The sequence below is a fragment of the Thunnus maccoyii genome, chromosome 4 (assembly GCF_910596095.1).
Source record: "Thunnus maccoyii chromosome 4, fThuMac1.1, whole genome shotgun sequence".
NCBI lineage: Eukaryota > Metazoa > Chordata > Actinopteri > Scombriformes > Scombridae > Thunnus > Thunnus maccoyii.
The window spans coordinates 737,443-755,945 of NC_056536.1; the positions used below are offsets into that span (position 1 = coordinate 737,443).

At 40.2% G+C, this 18,503-nt stretch overlaps 1 protein-coding gene across 6 annotated transcripts in view; it reads left to right on the plus strand.

Annotated features, from left to right (window-relative positions):
- The first annotated feature begins 6,380 nt into the window (after positions 1-6,380).
- The window catches only part of vps13d (vacuolar protein sorting 13 homolog D), a 64,954-nt gene continuing 52,831 nt past the window's right edge, over positions 6,381-18,503 (plus strand). For 4 of the 6 annotated variants that reach the window (XM_042408226.1, XM_042408224.1, XM_042408225.1 and 1 more), the window contains exons 1-8: positions 6,381-6,938; positions 7,757-7,957; positions 10,050-10,127; positions 12,055-12,245; positions 13,295-13,375; positions 13,524-13,640; positions 16,540-16,644; positions 17,224-17,394. In XM_042408226.1, the coding sequence (XP_042264160.1) occupies positions 7,861-7,957; positions 10,050-10,127; positions 12,055-12,245; positions 13,295-13,375; positions 13,524-13,640; positions 16,540-16,644; positions 17,224-17,394 (840 nt within the window). In that variant the 5' untranslated portion in view covers positions 6,381-6,938; positions 7,757-7,860. Of the gene's footprint in view, positions 6,939-6,984; positions 7,083-7,756; positions 7,958-10,049; positions 10,128-12,054; positions 12,246-13,294; positions 13,376-13,523; positions 13,641-16,539; positions 16,645-17,223; positions 17,395-18,503 lie in introns of those variants that run through there. The other 2 variants (XM_042408221.1, XM_042408222.1) reach the window with 2 other exon arrangements.

Here is an 18,503-nt window from a genome sequence, read left to right on the forward strand (position 1 = left end):
AAAATGACTCGAACTTTGGAAGATATCTGCTTCATTTGATTAACTCACATTTACTGCAGATGAACTTTGGAATTTCATATGAACTTTATATTTTTGCCTGTTTTTTGCAAGTTGTGTGGATTTTGTCCCTCGTCATCACATACAATGGAAACATGTTAGCAAGAGAAGTTTCAGTGACTGGAATGAATGGGAGGAACGATTACAGAGAGCAAAACCAGTCTCAATATACATTTGGGAATGTGAATATTGTTGTAGGACAGACTGTGTAAAACTATAAATCTATCTTTTAAAACAAACCTGTTTACATCCTAACTGAAGGTCACTCATAACAGGCCTCTCTTCTTCATGTGTGGATAACCGGGTTATCCGCATTAGAACGCTGATCATTTGACAGTCTGGATTTTTTGGCTCTCATAAACTGGCTTAAAATTCATCTGCGACTGCTGACAGAGCAACAAGTCCTTAACCCCAAACCTGCTAGAAGTGCACTTTATTGACAGTTAGCTGGATCATGACTGAGATGTTTTAGGGTGAACCCCAAACATGAACTCAGTTTTCAAATACAAATGTCCAGCTTTCTCAGATTTATAATGAAACAATGTTGATATAATTATCATTTTAAACGAGAACATGAAGCATCACTGTCAGTCTGACCACATTCACTGGTGACATGTGACAAACAACAAAAGACAAACACAGATAAAACATATAAGATATAAGATGTAATGGTGAGTGATGAATGTATCACCAGTGATGAAGTGCAGCACACTGTGATACATGGAGTCAAGAGGCTTTAAGGCAGAGGGAGAAGTATGCATATATACAATATCACCATAATCAAGCACAGACAGAATAATGTTCAATGGTCTTTCAACTAACAGAAGAGAAATATCATTCGTTTCTATAGAAAAATCCAGTTTTGACCTTCAGTTTGCTTAATAAGTGTTCCACATGGGTCTTAAAAGTGAATCTGGTGTCCAGCCAGAGTCCCTTTTGAAGAACTTGTGCTTTGTCACGCAGTATAAGTCAGTCTCTCTCTCGTGCAGTAACTCGCCCTCTCTCGTACGTGTATCACCATTTCCTGTCGCAGTTTTCGCTGGGCTTTCATCCACTTTGGCGTTTCATAGCAGGAGGAGGTTACTGCTGCTGGGATGCAAACTGGAGGCTGATCATCCCCAGCTGGGTCACCTGGGCGGGGGTGTCTGATGTTAAAAGACCTGAAACACTTGAGGACCCCAAGATACATCACTGATGATGCATCGCAGCCATCCAGAGGATGTATTATGAGAGCAAAGATCGGAATCACTGTCTCTACCTCTAATGATGTCAGTTGTTTTATTGTCATATATTTAATGCCTCTTACAAAATAGCACAAATATTATAAATATGCATAATATTATAACTAAATTTATGAAAGAATCAAAGCAAAAAAATTGTAAACATTCATTCAGAATTTCATTCAGTAAACAACAAAAACTTTGAAATCATGGGTTCAGATTTACATATTCTGAGTGTTCAAAATGGAAAGACATAACTTTTTGCTCCGCTTCCCAGAGGAGCAAAAAATGAGCAATGAACATAAATGGAAGCGTTTAACGGTGATCAACGGTGTTCAGCAGCAACAGCAGGAACACGGGAAATGAGACTTTTGTCCACGAATGTAGTGCCCCAGTGCATGCTGGGAGGGTTCCTGTGATGACGCCTGCTGAGTCATCTTGTTGCTGTTGTTCACCTGAGTCTTTGTTGACCCTGCAGGTGGATCATGAGGGTAACCTGGAACACCTGAGGGCCAGTGTGTTCCAGGTTATTTAAGCCTGGCTGCAGTGCAGCTCTCTCCTTCTTCCCCACAGACGCCTTTTTGATTTGGTTATGTTTCTTTAGTTCTTTGTTTTTGCTTTTATACACTGTACAACACCCCCACACACCTTCCACTCATGCACATTACACTATTGATTATATGGACATCCACACCCCATATTGTAAATATTTAGTTCATTTGTTTAACTTAATTTAATAAATAATTTTTTCGTTAACTCTTCAACATGGTGCGTCTCCTGTTTTGTTGTGGCCAAAGAGCCGCGTCATTACAGCTCCCAACACACCCACCTCGTTTAACAGCAATCACATGATCAGCACTCAGCCAATCATGTGAATGCTGATCATGGTTTCTACTCTCTATTCATTTTGTCTTTGTTCTTAAGATAACGTCTTCATCTAGAATAAACAAACCAATTCATGTTTCTCTCCGGATGAATTGTAATAACTTTGATGATTCCTTAAATTTTCATCTAGTTCCATCATCAGGTCAAAATTTTAATTTTTCCTGTAGTTTGTTTTATAACCAAATACCTTTCAAAACTAATGACATTCCCATCAACCTCAAATGGACTTTGCGCCAGTCAGCAAATGTTAGTCAGCTAAAACCTATAACTGGTGAGTATGGTAAACATTATGGGCTACCTGCTAAACATCAGCATGTTAACTTTGTCGTTGTGAGAGCATCAAAGCACCGCTGTGCCTGCTTTGTGGACATTAAGGTGAATTTAAGAATAGACTATTCTCAGTTAGATGACAGTGATATGGACAGTGTATTTGTGGGGCTCTAAGAACGTTAGTGTGTGTTCAGCCAGGTTTAACTTTTTAGCTGGATGACTCTGAGATGGAACCTCAGCTGAGCCAAGTGACCTGCACCCCGTTTCCCAAAAGCATCTTAAGGCAAAGATGACCTTGGTCCCGTTGTGAGTCTAAGATGATTTTGGGAAATGAGGCTGTGGCCAATAGGGCAGCATAAAAACATTGTTACAGCAGTAAATACAAACAACATAAACAGGTTTAGATAACTGTCTCACACTACAAAATAGTATAGACAATATCTAGTTGAGATGCAACCATACAGTCAGAGTGGCCTCTTCTACCACTGCTATGCTGATGATACCCAGATATTCTTCTCATTTACCTGAGTGTCATATGGAGGGAACATGACTGCGTGACTGGCAGATATCTCACAGTGATTGTGAAGGCACCTCCTAAAGCTCAACCTGAGCTTGTGTTCCTTCAGGGGAAGGGATGTCCTCACTGAGACCTTTCCATCAACATCGACAAAACCATAATGATGCCAACTTGGATAGCGAGGAACATGGGTGTGACCCTGGATTATTTAGGCCTTTAATGGCAGATTGCCTGGAATGTAAATCCACTTAAAGAACAATCCTGATTCACAAAGCTTTTCACGGGGGTTTCATGAACCGTGAGTTGTGAGTTTTTCTTTTATTTAATTTTTACAGCAAATTTGGGAGAAAAATAACCTTGTATCAGAACTTCTGAAACTGGAGATAAAAATCAGCCCCAGTGATGTTCACACAAGTCCTGATTTTGCCAAGCAGTTGTTGTCCTGAGACCAACATTTTGTATGATAGCCCTAGGACAACAACTGCCTGAGCCAATCAACGTTTGTGATGTCATCACATCTCTATTTGGTTTCTGAAGTGAAATGGAAGCCATTAAAATTATTCTACTGACCTATAAGAATAGGCCGAGGCTATATAAAGCTGATTTTTACTCGTCACTTTATTATAAACTCAGGACTCTCCAGTATCTCGACGCAGGCCTACTTTTAACCGGGGTAGATCACCCTGGTAATGCTGAACGGCTAACCTGCTCTGGATCACAGGTCTATACAACGAAGCAAGTTCAACTTAGTCTGGCTTTCTTTGGCTTAACTGGCTTCACTGGATAACCAGTATCACAAAGCTGAGGTGAACTAGCTCTGTGAACTCTGGGTTTTCCAGCTACAACATGTTCATGTGAAAGAGGCGGGGTTGTTAATTATGAGCGACATCAGCAGAACCATGAATGACGTACTTTATATGATATGAGAGGAAATGGTGGAGATTATATCAACAGCACAGTGATATTCATCAAGGTGAAATGTAACAATATAATCACATAACTACAACAGAGGATGTAATATGAGAGACAATTCCCAAATATTAAAGATATGACTAAAGCTTAAAATGAGTGTGTCTTTATTATACAGTAGGCCTATGTATATGTATTTTTTGCTTTTTTGTTGGATGATAAATCATTCTAAATATGTGATGCATATAAAAAAGTTAAAGTAATGTCAGACTGCTGCCAAAGCAGGGAGGAGAGGAAAAGTAGTTAATGCCTGATGAGGTCAATCTGATCCAAATGTTGCATTTATAATCACGGGAACCAATCAGGATGTGTGGATTATTTTTCTGATAAAAGACAACAGTGTGTAAAAGCATTGTCATGGTGAGTAGCAGGAATGGACCCAAACGCAGAGACCGGCAGTTGACAAAAATCTTCTTTATTCTCAAAGTGGTCAAGGACAGAACAGGGCAAAATAGAACAAACAGAACAATGATCCAACAAGGACTGTGTCCCAAAACAAAATCTGAAATACTAACTGAACTAATAAGGGGGAACAGGTGACTAGACACAAGGGCAGGCTGGCAGTGATTGGCTGGGGAAGACAGCGGGAGTAAGGCAGGGCTAACGAGGGTAAATGCATGGCAGGTGTGAGGAGGAGTACATGAAAACAAGAGGAGAAAACACAGGCAAACCAGAAAAACAAAAACACAACAAGCACAGTCCGACCAACAAAGGAAACCCAAATGACAGAAAGTCCCTCAAAAAGTCCGACTCAAAACAGAAAAAGTCTGATGAACAATGACAATCAAGGAATTCAAAAGAACAAAAACACAGTGAGTCCAAACATACATTAATGTCCTGGCAGGATGTGACAGTGGAAACAGAAGTCTGCAACAATAAAATGATTCTACTGGCATATAAAAATATATATTGCTCTGTTTTACTTGTGACTTATTGTAAACTCAGGACTTTTGTCCTTGTCAGGATCCTGTAAGAATGATGATTCTTTTTTTTTTCCAGTGATGTGATTGGCTGTTGACAGGTTGTGATCTGACCCCCTGAAGTTAACAGGCTCTAGATACTACAATTTATCTTATTTAAGCTTTATTTTACCCGGCAAGTCATTATGAACAGTTTCTTATTTACAATGACAGCCTGGCGATGCTGTATCTTGTCTCGTCTTGTGAGGGAAAGTTGTTTTTCTTTGCATCCCTGTAATAACAATAAATCCATGTGATCACTCTTTAAAAACCACTTCATCACACTACTTAATGATGCTTTGTGAGTAACCTGACATAGAAACAGGACTGGCTCTTATCTAATCAGTATCTGACAACAAACAAAATTAAGGAAGTTTTTCTTTCAAACTTAGTCATTGACTTTACCCTGCTATGTTTTACAAAATAATAATAATAAAAAGATAATGATATTAGTTGTACATTTTGTTGTAGTTATGCTGAGACTGCTGTTCGCTTATTTTGGTGCTGTCCTTTTGGAATAACAGGTGTCTTTATCAACAGCCATATTGATGAACATTTTATATTATTTTGGAAACGTGCAGTTTGGAATATTAGAAGATAGTTCTATGTTGAATTTGCAGCTATAAATTACAAATATTCATAAAAGCACATTTACAGGTAAAATGTCGAACTTCTTGGTTTTCACAAAGGAAGTCAAACAGTAGGCTCCTTTAATTTGATTTTCTTCTAATTTAAGGCTATAAAAACTATTAATACCTGTTTTTTGTTTAAAATCTTTGTAAAACTGTAACTCTCCCTAGCCAGAGTTTGTTTATTGTTTCCTACTTTTCTTCTGTAAGATGAATATTTTGTGTATATGCAGTATATCATCATTTTATGGTTTATAATTGTTTTTATATGTCAATTAAGAAAAAAAACCTGCTCTGGAGCAGGTAAGCTGTTCAGTATAAGTTACCATGACGATTTATCCCGGTTAAAAGTAAGACACCTGAGTTAAACCCAAAGACAGCAGGTGAACACACTGACCTTCTGTCTCACTGCGCCTCCCTGCGGAGGAAACACGAACTTCACCTGCCGGAGAGCTGCTCATGTTGTGTTTGAGGTCTCTGTCTTTTGTCCTGTGCCCGTTCAAGTGCAAGAGATCATCAGATGCTAACTAAGTACCAAATAGAAGGTACTATTCTCAACAGCTTTAAGCCAACGACACATATAGTACAAACACCAGAGAATGCCGCTCACTGCCGTAGCTTAGAAAACATGTCTGATGGACAAGTGACACTATAAAATAGGCCTACTATGCAACCCTACTTCAAGTTTTGCTATTATCAACAGTAGACCTTGCCATGTTTTCAGCTGGTATAGTCAACCGCGCCAACGCAGCTTTTAGACGGTAAAAGTTCACAACAGAGCATCTCAATTCACGATTTAATGCAAAGCTTCCCGTTTTCCCGGTTTCACCTGAACGCAACACGAGAGGAAGGGTTTGTTTTCGTCACGTGACAGGAAGTGTGTGTTGTTGGAAGTTCAACGCTAATAGGAAGTGTGTTTATTTACGATGCAGCGACGCAAAACTCTGCAGACTTGAAATACAACAATAATCCCTTTCTTCGGGGAGGATAAACTGTGTTTTCTATGAAAACGGACGCGGTTAGTGTTGCCTTTGAGTTTGTTTTACCGCCAGCTGGCTGTTTTTGGCTATGAGCACTCCACCTTCGGATGCTAGTTCTAGCTAAGTGGTAGCTAAGTAGGATCACAACCTTGCCCTGTCCGTCACCACAGCCACGCTGAGTTAGTAGTTGCCCGCTGACGGTGCCAGCTTTTAATACGTTCCTGGTCATTTTCACTTTGTCCTAGTTGAGCTCTCATGTCCGTTACCGTTAGTGAATGTCGGAAAACTGGCTGACAGTTCACGGTAACGTCCTGCAGGTCATGTAGTCCTGTCCTGGGTGGTTGTGACAAGACATGACCGCCTCCTGACAGCGGTGTTAGTTTGACATCAACATGGGCTCAGCAAAGCTGCGTCGATAAGTCGACGAAGAGTTTCAACTGTTGTCTTTGGCGGTGAGTCAGTAACACTGCTGTTTTCAGATAAAGGTAGCTGTGGTCAGGTCATGTTGGGATGCTGCTTTGCTAACGGCTAACTCCTGTTGAGTGTCTAAAGTTACTGTCACCCTGCCAACGTCGGATAAGTGAAGGCAACCTTAGGTAAGCCATCGACTGTGATAAGACACCGTCACTCCCTTAATACTGTAAATAACTGCAGTGGTAACAGTTATCCGTCCGGCAGCTTCAGTCTGGTCTGAGCTGATTGTTGCTCATTTACGGTGATTAACGTTAGTTGTCTGGTTCTTAAAAGCAACATTACACGTTTAGAAATAACGTCATCCTTGAACTTTCAACTTCCGCCACACAAACTCCACAAAACCCTCTAAGTAAATATGGCCTTGTTGAACGTTATTGTGTTAAAGGTGTGTAACTTATGAATCGAGACTGAAATCTCTTCCGAGTCCTAAATCAGCCCTGGGACCGGGATTATAATCTCTACAGCGCGATATCACAGGAAGGCGGTAGTGAGCGGTGTGAACTAATCTGTAAATGCCGGGTTTTATTTGGCTTGATGTCTTCTTACCTGTAGACAAACTATACTTGAAGTGTAATTGAAGTTACCTGTACAGAGTGTTTACAAGTGGCTGTTAGCAAAAACACATTTAAACATAGTGGCAGATTATGTCTCTTCCATATCAGAGGACAGATTGTATTTGGTCTGATGAGGACAGACGTTTGGTCAGTTTATGAAACCACTTTATTAAATAGATGGAGAACAGAACACATATAATCCTGTAATTTGTCATATTATTTGTGTCCTGTGTGTGTATTAGACATTGAACACTTGTGAGGGCTTCGACCGTGAGGGTGGTGCTTTTGGTGGTCACAGTTTCCTCCCACACCTCGGGGTAGCTCTCATCATCCCTGAGCCGTCAGGATGTTGGAGGGCCTGGTTGCCTGGGTGCTGAACACGTACCTGGGAAAATATGTCAGCAACCTGAACACAGACCAGCTCTCCATCGCCCTGCTGAAAGGTAATCACACAAGCTTCTGTTTTTATGGTCACTTACAGTTATTGATGGTTCATTTGTATGTTTTAGATGTTTGAATGTTTGAATTCCTCCTCTTCCTCCTCCTCCTCTTCCGCTGTATGAAAATCAGCTTGCTTAAACTAAAGGAGTCCATCACAGTATTAATGCAGTTGCAGATACATTTTATAAAGTCCAAACTATATCTCATCACTGTGAGAGTCTCTGCAAATTGATTTGAATACTGTATGTAAAGACTTAAAGGACGAGTTCACTATTTCTCAAGTCTTTCTTAAGACGATATTCAGTTAAACCAACAGTCAGGAGCCCAAATGAACACTGAAAGCTGTGTTTCTTGCTGTAATCATTCCTCCTGTCCATTAGAAGATCCCTTCATAATGACCTTATAATGGAAGTGATGGAGGACAAAAAAATGTATTTAAAAGTTTATCTGAAGCTAATATGAAGCTTCAGCGTCCAAATGAGTCAAATCAAGTAGATATCTTTCAACGTTACAGTCTTTTTAGTGCCAAAGTCCCTCTTTTTGTTACTATACTTCCACCTGCAGCTCAACAGGGAAACACTGTCCGAGGAAACACAAAGAGGGAATTTGATGCTAAAAAGACTGTAAATGTGTCAGATATCCACTTGATATGACTAACTCAGACTGATGAAGCTGAATAGAAGCTTCACACAGACTTTTAAATGACTGTGTGGACACACTGTGGGTTTTGGCCTCCATCACTTCCATTAAAGCACATTTGAAGGATCTTTTAATATCCAGTATGAACAGGAGGAATGATTACAGACACCTGACTGCTGCTTTAACACACTGGAAACATTGTGAACCTATCAGGGGTGGACCAAGAAATTGATATTGTGATATTTTGTGATATTACTGCTTGTGAGATGTTATTGATATACTGGCACCAAGCATCGATACACTGTTTTTAAAACATGAGACTAATCAGAATTGATTAAGCTGCTCTACCACGACCCTCCGCCTCCTTATAGAGTCACTGAACAGACTGCTGACCGTCAGATGAACGGCAAGTATAGGTGACAATGAAGAAGAAATGTGAGACAAATGACCAGCCACGAGCTGTCGTCAGACTCTCCGTGTCCACTGACTAGAAGCACTTTCATGACTGTTTGTGAGAGTTTCTGTGTGTTACCTGTTAGTGGCTCTACAACAGTGTGTGTGTGTGTGTGTGTGTGTGTGTGTGTGTGTGTGTGTGTGTGTGTGTGTGTGTGTGTGTGTGTGTGTGGGAAGTGCCCTGCTGTTTATCATGTTAACGTTACCGTCATCAGCCTCAATATCTGAAGCTCTGAATAGAGCAGTTAGTTATCAGTGGGGTCGTGTGTTGTGTTCACTGCCACAGAAAAGAATAAATCTTTGTAACCACAGTTCTGAGTATGACGCTGCCTCTCTGCTGTCTCTCATCAAGCTCGCTGATGCTACCAGCATCTCAGTGACAGGCACAAACTGAGGCTACAGTCAGTCAGTGTTGTGATATTTATATCCTGTGATATATATATTTATATTATATATTGTTCCTGGAAAGACCAGAGTCCAAAATGGAAACGTTCATCCTCTAAAGATGGATGATGTGCTCGGAGCATTTCATAGATCATTTTGATCTTTTTGTGTAAAAATAGAAAGAGGAAATATCTGAGCTGGACGTCACAAACATCATCAGGTGTGTAACGGTGCGTCTGTTTGTCCCCAACCATTCGGTACAGACGCTCTTGGATCAAGTTAACCTGGTTAACCTGGTTACCCTGGTTACCCTAAAACACTAGTGTGTGTTTGAAATGTTTCATGTTTAATCAGGTGGTCTTACTGAGTTCACAGTCTCATCTACAAGAGACCTGAACACAGCAGGAGAAACACTAACACATACAGTCACCCAATGAAATGAGACGTTCAAGTTCATTCTGTTAATGCGGTACAGTCAGTCAGCGTTCAGTGTGATAGTAGATTAACATCTGAGAGATTTGAGTGTGTATTTCTCTCCAATCATCAGCACTAACTGGGAAAGTGAGACAGCTCCAGTTTGCTAAACCCAGCGTTTGTCTGATCCTTGTGGTTCCTCAGGTGCAGTGGAGCTGGAGAACCTCCCTCTGAGGAAAGATGCCCTCCGAGAGTTTGACCTGCCGTTTGAAGTCAAAGCAGGTGAGACACACTGATCACATGACCTCACAAAGGTTAAACTGAACTAAAACGGTGGAGTAGAGGATGTGTTTGTAGAGTTGACACCAGTATATTTACCGTCTCACATTGTGTTGAAAATAGAAGATACATAAAGCAGAGTATGAAGGAGAGGAGTGTGCTGAGTTCATCTCGTTGACGTCACAGTAACAAGCAGCTGACTGAGAAAATTGTTCTTGCCTGCGTCTAATTGTAACGAGGAGCCTGTGACAGCGTGAAGAGAACAGAAGTGTCTGCTAGTAACGACTCTTTAGGAGCTGTGCACTGTGTGTTTGTATGTGGTCTTACAGATACTCCATATATGGAAATTAATACGTAACATGATGTGACATAATGATGTAACTACAAGGCAGCGCTGGCAGTAACCATGTTAGAACAACAGTCTTCTTCTTCTACTGCCGTTGTTCTCTGCTGCTTTGGTGCTTGCATAATAAAACGTCTACTTCAGCTTCAGTGTGTTGAGAATGTGTCAAAGGGTCCATCATGATAAACCAGTCAGGATTTTCCTGTTTATTGACATACTGTAAAGATGGCGGAGCAGCATACTTCAGTCTTCATCATGCATGTCTGAGCAGCCAGTGTAGATAGAAGAGAGACTGACTGATGTCAGTGTGATGTCAGCATGATGTCAGCTGTTGGTTTTGTACCGACAGTGATGCAGTCTGAGGTCTTTCAGCCTCTTTGATGAACCCACCTGTTGAATCTCATTGTATCATGAAAGATGGTAGTGTAAGTTTTCTCAGAGTCTTCTGTCCTGACCTGCTCTCTGAGGAGGGTCGTTAATAAAGTTCTCCACCTGACGTAGATGTTAATGGAGTAGTACTGACCCTGGTTATTATAATAGTTGTAAAATCCACAGCTTGCTTAGTGTTTTCCAGATGTTCCTGAAAACATTTGACAGTCCAACAAGTGGACCAGGACGTACTGACTGAGCTGGTTTTGTGTTCTTCTCATCCTCTCGAAGTCCGCCAGAGAAATCAAACTTTGTATCAAGTTTGTATTGATATTTTAGGCTGCTGGTTTGTTGCCATGGAAATGGCAGAGTGATATTTTTAGTGATGAGGCACGGCTCGGTGTGATGTCATCCTTCTGAATAATAATATAATAATAATATAATGAAGATCCTCTCAGCTCTGCTTTGGTCTCTTCAGCTGCTAAATGCTCCTCGACGTTCAGCTGCTCTGTGACTTCTTCATCAGATCAGCCAAATCTGACACTTTTACATCACGTCTATATTATTTAATGACAAAGAAATTAGTAAGAAGAGATGATTCAGTTGAAATAAAGTGTCTGTTCGCTCATCAACATTGATATTGCCAGAGGTTGTTTATCTTGTCAGCAGAGGTGGTTCAGCTTGTATAATGTTCTTTTGTCTCCATGTGTTTGGTCAGTTTTCATGACATGATCACATAGAAAGAGTCTCCACAGTCTTCACATTCATCTGCTGCAGGCTTGAAGTTTACATATAAGTGTCAGTTTGTGACATCACAACTCGTTTGGAGCCAATCATGGTCCAGTATTCAACTCACACAGTGTGACAGTGAAGGAGGAAACATCTGGTGTCCAACAGAGAACTTCTGAAATGAAAAGTATTTCTATATTATTGAAAGCAGACTACTACTACTCCTACTACTACTACTCCTAGTACTACTACTACTACTACTCCTAGTACTACTACTACTACTACTCCTAGTACTACTACTACTAGTACTACTACTACTAGTACTACTACTACTACTACTACTACTAGTACTACTACTAGTGTACTCTCACAGTCTGAACTCATCAGTCTGGTCTGCTGCAGTGTTTAGTTGGACATGACGTAGATGAAGTGTTGTCAGATCCTTCTTGTTTGTTTTCTTTAATGTGACATCATGTGGTCTTTCACCAGGCTTCATTGGAAAGATTACCCTCCAGATCCCGTTCTACCGACCTCACAGTGACCCCTGGGTCATCTCCATGTCCCAGCTCAACCTGATCATCGGTCCTGCTCAGCTGCAGGAGTACGACGGGGAGAAGGAGAGAGAGGAGGAGAGAGAGCGCAAAAAACGCCTCCTCAGGGCTCTAGAGGACAAATTCAAAGTAGGAAGATCAACATCACACGTTAAAATGTGCTTTGTGTTTGTCCAACTAATGCTGAGCATCAAAGAAAAACAAAATACCTTCTCTGATCTCTAATAAGCATCACAGCCTCACATTGATACATGTTATAGATGACGTGTCTGTCATATCTGCAGCTCCTACAAGTCTTAAAAAGCATTTTAAAAAGGCATCAAAAAGACTTCAACTGGATTCACAGATGAATATTGTCATTGTGAGTCTATAAACTACAGTCAGACCTGCAGCAAACATCCAGTCACTGCTGCTGCAGCTACACAAACATCCAGTCACTGTGCTCCAGTGTCAGCTTCTTCAATCAACTTGAATGAAGAATAAAATAAAACTTTAATTATTATAATCATAGTAATGATAAGCTTTATTTGTATATCAGCTTCCATACATGAGATGCAGCTCATTACTTTACACAGAATTGCACAAAAAACATTTAAACAAAAGTTGGTAAAGAAACAATAAAATCAAATGAAACTGTATAAACTTCAATAAAACGAACACAATGAAATATTTCAGACTCAGTAATGATTTCAACACCTGGAAGCAGCATTAAAACAGAAGGTCTGAAGATGTTTCTGTTCAGTTGCTCCACAGTTTTGATCCATAAGAAGAAACATGTGTCGTCTTCTGTACGTTAAGATCACAGCCAGAGACAGGAGACCACATGATGAACCAGTCAGGAACAAAAGAGACGAGAAAGATGCTGAAATAGATGATCTTCTCTCTTTTGTTGTTGAAGTTTGTCTGAAATTGATTTTTTTGGGAAGTCCAGTAAAAAAAGATACTCGCAACACTCCAGATTTTTAAAAAGGTCTTACATTAAATCTGCAGAGAGCAGCGGTATCAGACAACACTCCACTGAGAGAACAGATGCATCTTAATGGAGCTTCACTTCCTGGACTGACTCTAAATTCAATTCTGCTTTTATAATATTTGTCTTCATAGTTTTTTGTTGTTGACAGTGTAAATACTGTATGTGCGTGTATGTTGATGTGTGTTTTTTTCTGTTCTTCCTCCAGAGTGAGTGTGAACAGAGAGGAGAGTCTTACTGGTACTCTGTCACTGCCTCAGTGGTCACCAGGATCGTGGAAAACATCGAGGTAAGCTGGGACTGTATGTGGTATCTGAAGCATAAGATAAATATCTTCCGAAGCACCAGACGGCATGTTTCCATGCTGCTGAGCAGTAACTGACTAGATGTTACTGTCACATCCTCAGTAACAAACTGTTTCTGGCTGTTGTCTGCAGCTGAATATCCAAGATGTGCACCTGAGATTTGAGGATGACTTCTCCAACCCAGAGAAACCCTTTTCCTTCGGAGTGTGCATCAACAACGTCTCTGCTCAGAACCCCTCCAAAGAGGCAGTAAGTCACATGACACCTCATGATTTAGTTGTTGTAGAAAGCTTCACTTCTATATCTGAGCTGTATTATTTAACTATTTGATGACTGTGTGAAAATGATTTGGAAAAGTGTTTTATGTTATTAATGATGTTGAGTAACAGCTGCTTGTTACATATTAACACTTATTAATAGCAGACTGAGGGTTTTATGAACTGGTCATTACTTCTGTTTATTATAGTTCAAAGTACTGACAGAAAACTTCCTGGTGGATTTACAGTAGGAGCTCCAAGAAACAGGTCAATAAACTGACACCATAAACTATGTGACACAATCCTGACTTATAGGTCTGATCATCCAAGAGTTATTAAATGTTATTCTGTTGTTGTTGTTGTTGTTGTTGTTATAATACTGGTTGTCTGATGTAGTTTCATGTTGAATACAGAAGAGACTGTAGTTAACCAGCAGCCACAACTCTGCATACAGAGAGGAATATTTTTATTTATCATAATAAACAATACATGTAATTGACAACAATAATAATACTAATACTAATGACAACACTAACCAGCTGAACTTCCTGCTTCAGAGAGTTGTGTATCTGGACTCTTCTACACTAGATATGTCTTGTAATGTAAGTGTCTAAAATCATTCTAGAAAGGACCAAACATAGAAATAAAACCTTTATTTCATGTTTCACTTGATCCCATCAGTTTATTATTGTGTTCAAACTGTTATTGAGACTCATTAACAAACAGACGGGATCAAGTGAAACATAAAGAAAACATGTTATTTCTATGTTTGGTCCTTTCCATAATGTTTTAGACACTTATAATAATAATAATCTCATCCTGGCAACAACAAACACTTTTAGTGAAGGAACATTGAAGGGTTGTTGTTGCTCCGTCAGATGAAATCACCGCCTGTTTCTCTGCTGCCTGTTGAAGCAGCCTCGCTCAGTACTGGACCAGTTTATTAATAGTTGTCCTCATTAGTCTCTGAGACACAATAAGATGGGACAATGAGGTCCAGGATGAAAATACCAAAGGTTCCCTTTAACGTAGGAAATCACTTGTATCTGTGCAGGAGTCCTGACCTGTCAGATGATTTAACAACAAGCTGATAGAAAGATAGTTTTACAGTGATCTATGATGAATGTGGGTGATTGTTACTGTATCTGTTTATACTGTTCATTCAATCTCTGGCTGCTGGGACCAGTCTGTGGAGGACTGGGGAGACTGGGTTGTGGTTCTGGTTCTGGTTCTCTAGTCTGACTTTGAGGATGCTGCTGTGTTGCTTCCATCCTAAGCAGCTTCTCCTCCAGGTTGACAGGAAGTGTTTCTCTGCTCATAGTTCATGTCTGAGAGTTTGATTTGCTCCACTTGTTTTACAGCAGTACTGGTTTCATTTCATCCTTCAGACTGTTGAACTGTGTCAGTCTCAGACTGTTTGTTCTCTTTGGTTTCTACGTTCCTGTATGATCTGCACTGACACTGATGTCCTGGGTGTGTGAGGCTGAGTCCTGCAGCAGGTCTGGTACCTGCAGGTAACTCGCAAAAAAGAAAGAAAAATATAATAATATAAATGGACAGGTATGAGTACGAGTGAAAATGAACTAGACGTGGTCGAGAAGCAGGTGAGAACAAGAAAGAGAAGTCAGAAATAAAACTGATTTTCAGTGTTTTAACATGTAAATCAGCTGATATTATCAAGTGTTTTTATTGTGAGGTGAAGTGGAGCCTGTCAGTGGATTAACATGAAGCTACAACATGAATATGCAATCATCGTTAAGTGTGTGTGTGTGAGAAAGCGCTGCAGTATCTGTGACTGCGTATCTGAGTGTGTTTGCACTGACGTGTGTGAATGTCCGTGAATGTTCTGCTCTTCTTGCAGAGACACACATTATTATTATTATTATTATTGGGATGCTTGATATTGGATTTTTTGCTGATATCCAATATGCCGATATTTCCGATGCTGAATTATGTACATATTTTTTTCCAGCTGGCTGAGGAGACTATTATACATGCAAGCATAGATTATACTAAGTATGATCAAGAAAGACAATATATGAAGGAAGAATTGAGGAAGACTGGAGTTCAGGAGCTCCGGTGGGTGGTGGTACCCCTGCAGCCCCCGCAGCCCCCGCCTGTAAAACAACTGTCTTTTTTTTTTTTTTTTTACCGCAACGTAGCGTTCAGGTCATGATATTATCTGTATTTTGAACATAAATATAAAACAAATATTTAAAATAAAATAAAAACTTTTCTGGTCCATAGTTTTCTTTGTTTGATACGTCAGGGATTTTTGGTCCAATTAATACATGAGGCGGGAAATTCAAATCAATACAGGTCAGTGACGTCACCGGCACCGCTGTCAGAGACACTTAGAAAATGAAACGAAAATATCAAAGCGGTCCTCAAAACGGCACAACAAAGAAAAATCTGCCAGACTTATGAAATCACGACTATATGTGGACCAGTAAATCCTGTCATACGTGAGGAAGGATGTTAACAGGTGGGTTCCTGCATAGCTGACAGTGTTTAGCTACTCTACGGTTATTAAACGCGAGCAGAGGAGAAGTTTAGCAGTAAGTTGTCAGTCTGGTAGTAAATGTTGAGTACAGACTGTGTGTCAGTTCATAAAAGCTGCAGCTCCTCAAGACAAAGAAAATACTCATCTATCGAAAGGAGTTAGCCCTGAAGTTAGCAACAACATGTTAGCTTAACTTGACCAGGCTCACTTAAGGTGGACTGACTTTTAAGGTGGACCAGCAATTCTCATTTTAGTGTCAATCTCAGCCGCTTTTTAACAGAGCTAGCCTCTGCTAGCCTCCCAGCTAACGTTAGCCTTCTTCTCCTTCTGGAGGCTTTACTTTTGGTTGGATTTGAGCCTAACAAGTATTTCATTTATATATTTGCAGGTCCAGAAGCTCCTCCGGCAGAAGCAGCTGGAGATTGAAGACTTCAGTGTCTACTGGGACACAGAGTGTGAAATGCTGGGAAAACTCCCAGTAAACCAGATCCAGGTGAGACATTCAGACGTCAACAGTCTCTGGACACACAGTATCAGAGGTTAATCCTTAACCGCATCCTGGCTTTTTCATTTCAGGGTTTATCCTGTGTTATACTTAACCAGACTGACGCTGTACAAACTTGAAGCACTCAATACAGCTCACAGCGCTAAATGACAGTGATTTGTTGCCAGGCAACCGCTTATCTGAAGGGAATAGATCTACAGATGTGACTTAAATTAGATCGGTTAGAGAGTCATAATGTTGGTTTAGTACATTTCATTGACCTTGTGGAGTGATGTTAGCAGTGAACGGTGTGATCATGAATACTGAATCACTGTCAGACCTGACGAGCCTTCAGTCAGCAAAAGTCTTCAATACTGTTCTGTGATGTTTGCAAAATCATATTAGATATAATCATGTCCTTAATGTCTGGGGTGAGTTTATTTATATATCTTATATTATTTTTATAGTATGTCTTTCTTTTTTTCTTTTTTGTCTTTTATTGTGAAGCACTTTGTGGTGCTAAATACATTTTACTTTTTAAAAGACAATGTTCCATATTAGTTGTTTGGTTGTTTTGTGAATGTGCAGGATGCGATGACCCAGTGCATGCAGAGCCGGGAGCATCAGTACATCTTTGAACCAGTGTGTGCCTCCGTACTGCTCAGAAGAAACACCTCCAAGGAGCCTCTGAGGTCCCGACACACCCCGAGGATCGAAGGCCAAGTTCAGCTGGAACCCATGTCCTTACGCCTGTCACAGGTCTGTATGGACCCTGATCATATCACAATCTCTCTTAAGCTTCTTTCTGACACTGCAGGCATCTGCAAAGAAAAACCATTATGATGTGATATATGAACGACTGACTGAACGTGATGGACCACCTCAAATGTTCCAGAGTCAATGAAACGTCTTGCATTGAGTGAATTGAGTTTGTGTGCTCCAGCTGTAGTCTACCTGGCGGACTTGAGTTATAAAGGGTTTTTCCATTGGGCTGGTTTGGTCTGCTGTAGCCTCGCTGTGCCAAGCCAACCTGCGATGAAATGTGTTTCCACTACAGTCTCACAGCGGATGGTAGCTGTAGTGAGCTGCGCTGCTGCCGTCCTGCCTGCTGTCAGAGATGACTGCAGCCAACCTTTGATCTCTGAAACTGCCAAACCTGCAGCAACCAAACCTGGCAGACATGTTCAGAAAGTTACCCGTTACTCAGGCAACCAAAATCCATCATCTGACCTCATGATGCCGCTATAATTAACGTTTTTACTTTTTTGCCGATAACTTCTGAACCTCACAAGTTGATGATGATGATATCACAGTAGGAAACCTGCCCTCGCTGGTTGCGTGATTTTCACAGTTTTCAGATTTGATTTAATCTTTACGAATTTTCAAACATGAAAAGTCTTGATCAAACCGCACAGTGTTTCCTTTTTATATGGATACTCCATAGTGTACTGGAGTATCCATATAAAATACTCCAAGTTGTGTTGTTAAGGTCCATTTCACATTAATGCTCATAAATCAAAGTGGTTTAAGCTATTAGTGCACGTGTTCAGATTATATCTCATAATTGACTGTGTTGTTGTTTTTTTCCTGAAATGAACATGACATCTGTGTTCATGTCCCAGTCAGGAGATATTTGGTTTTGATTGATCAAAATGTTTAGCCATACAACACTGAAAACAAAATTGTCAGAATGGAAGGTTGTTGACACTTAAAACACATCTTGTGATGAGTGAAGAGACTTTACAACCAGTGGTCAGTTATGAAGTCCATCACTCTGTTTTGTTTTCTAAATTTGCATTTTCAATTAGCTCTCAAAACCAAAGTATTTGTTCAAATTTTACCAAATTGAGTCACAGATTGTCACAGAG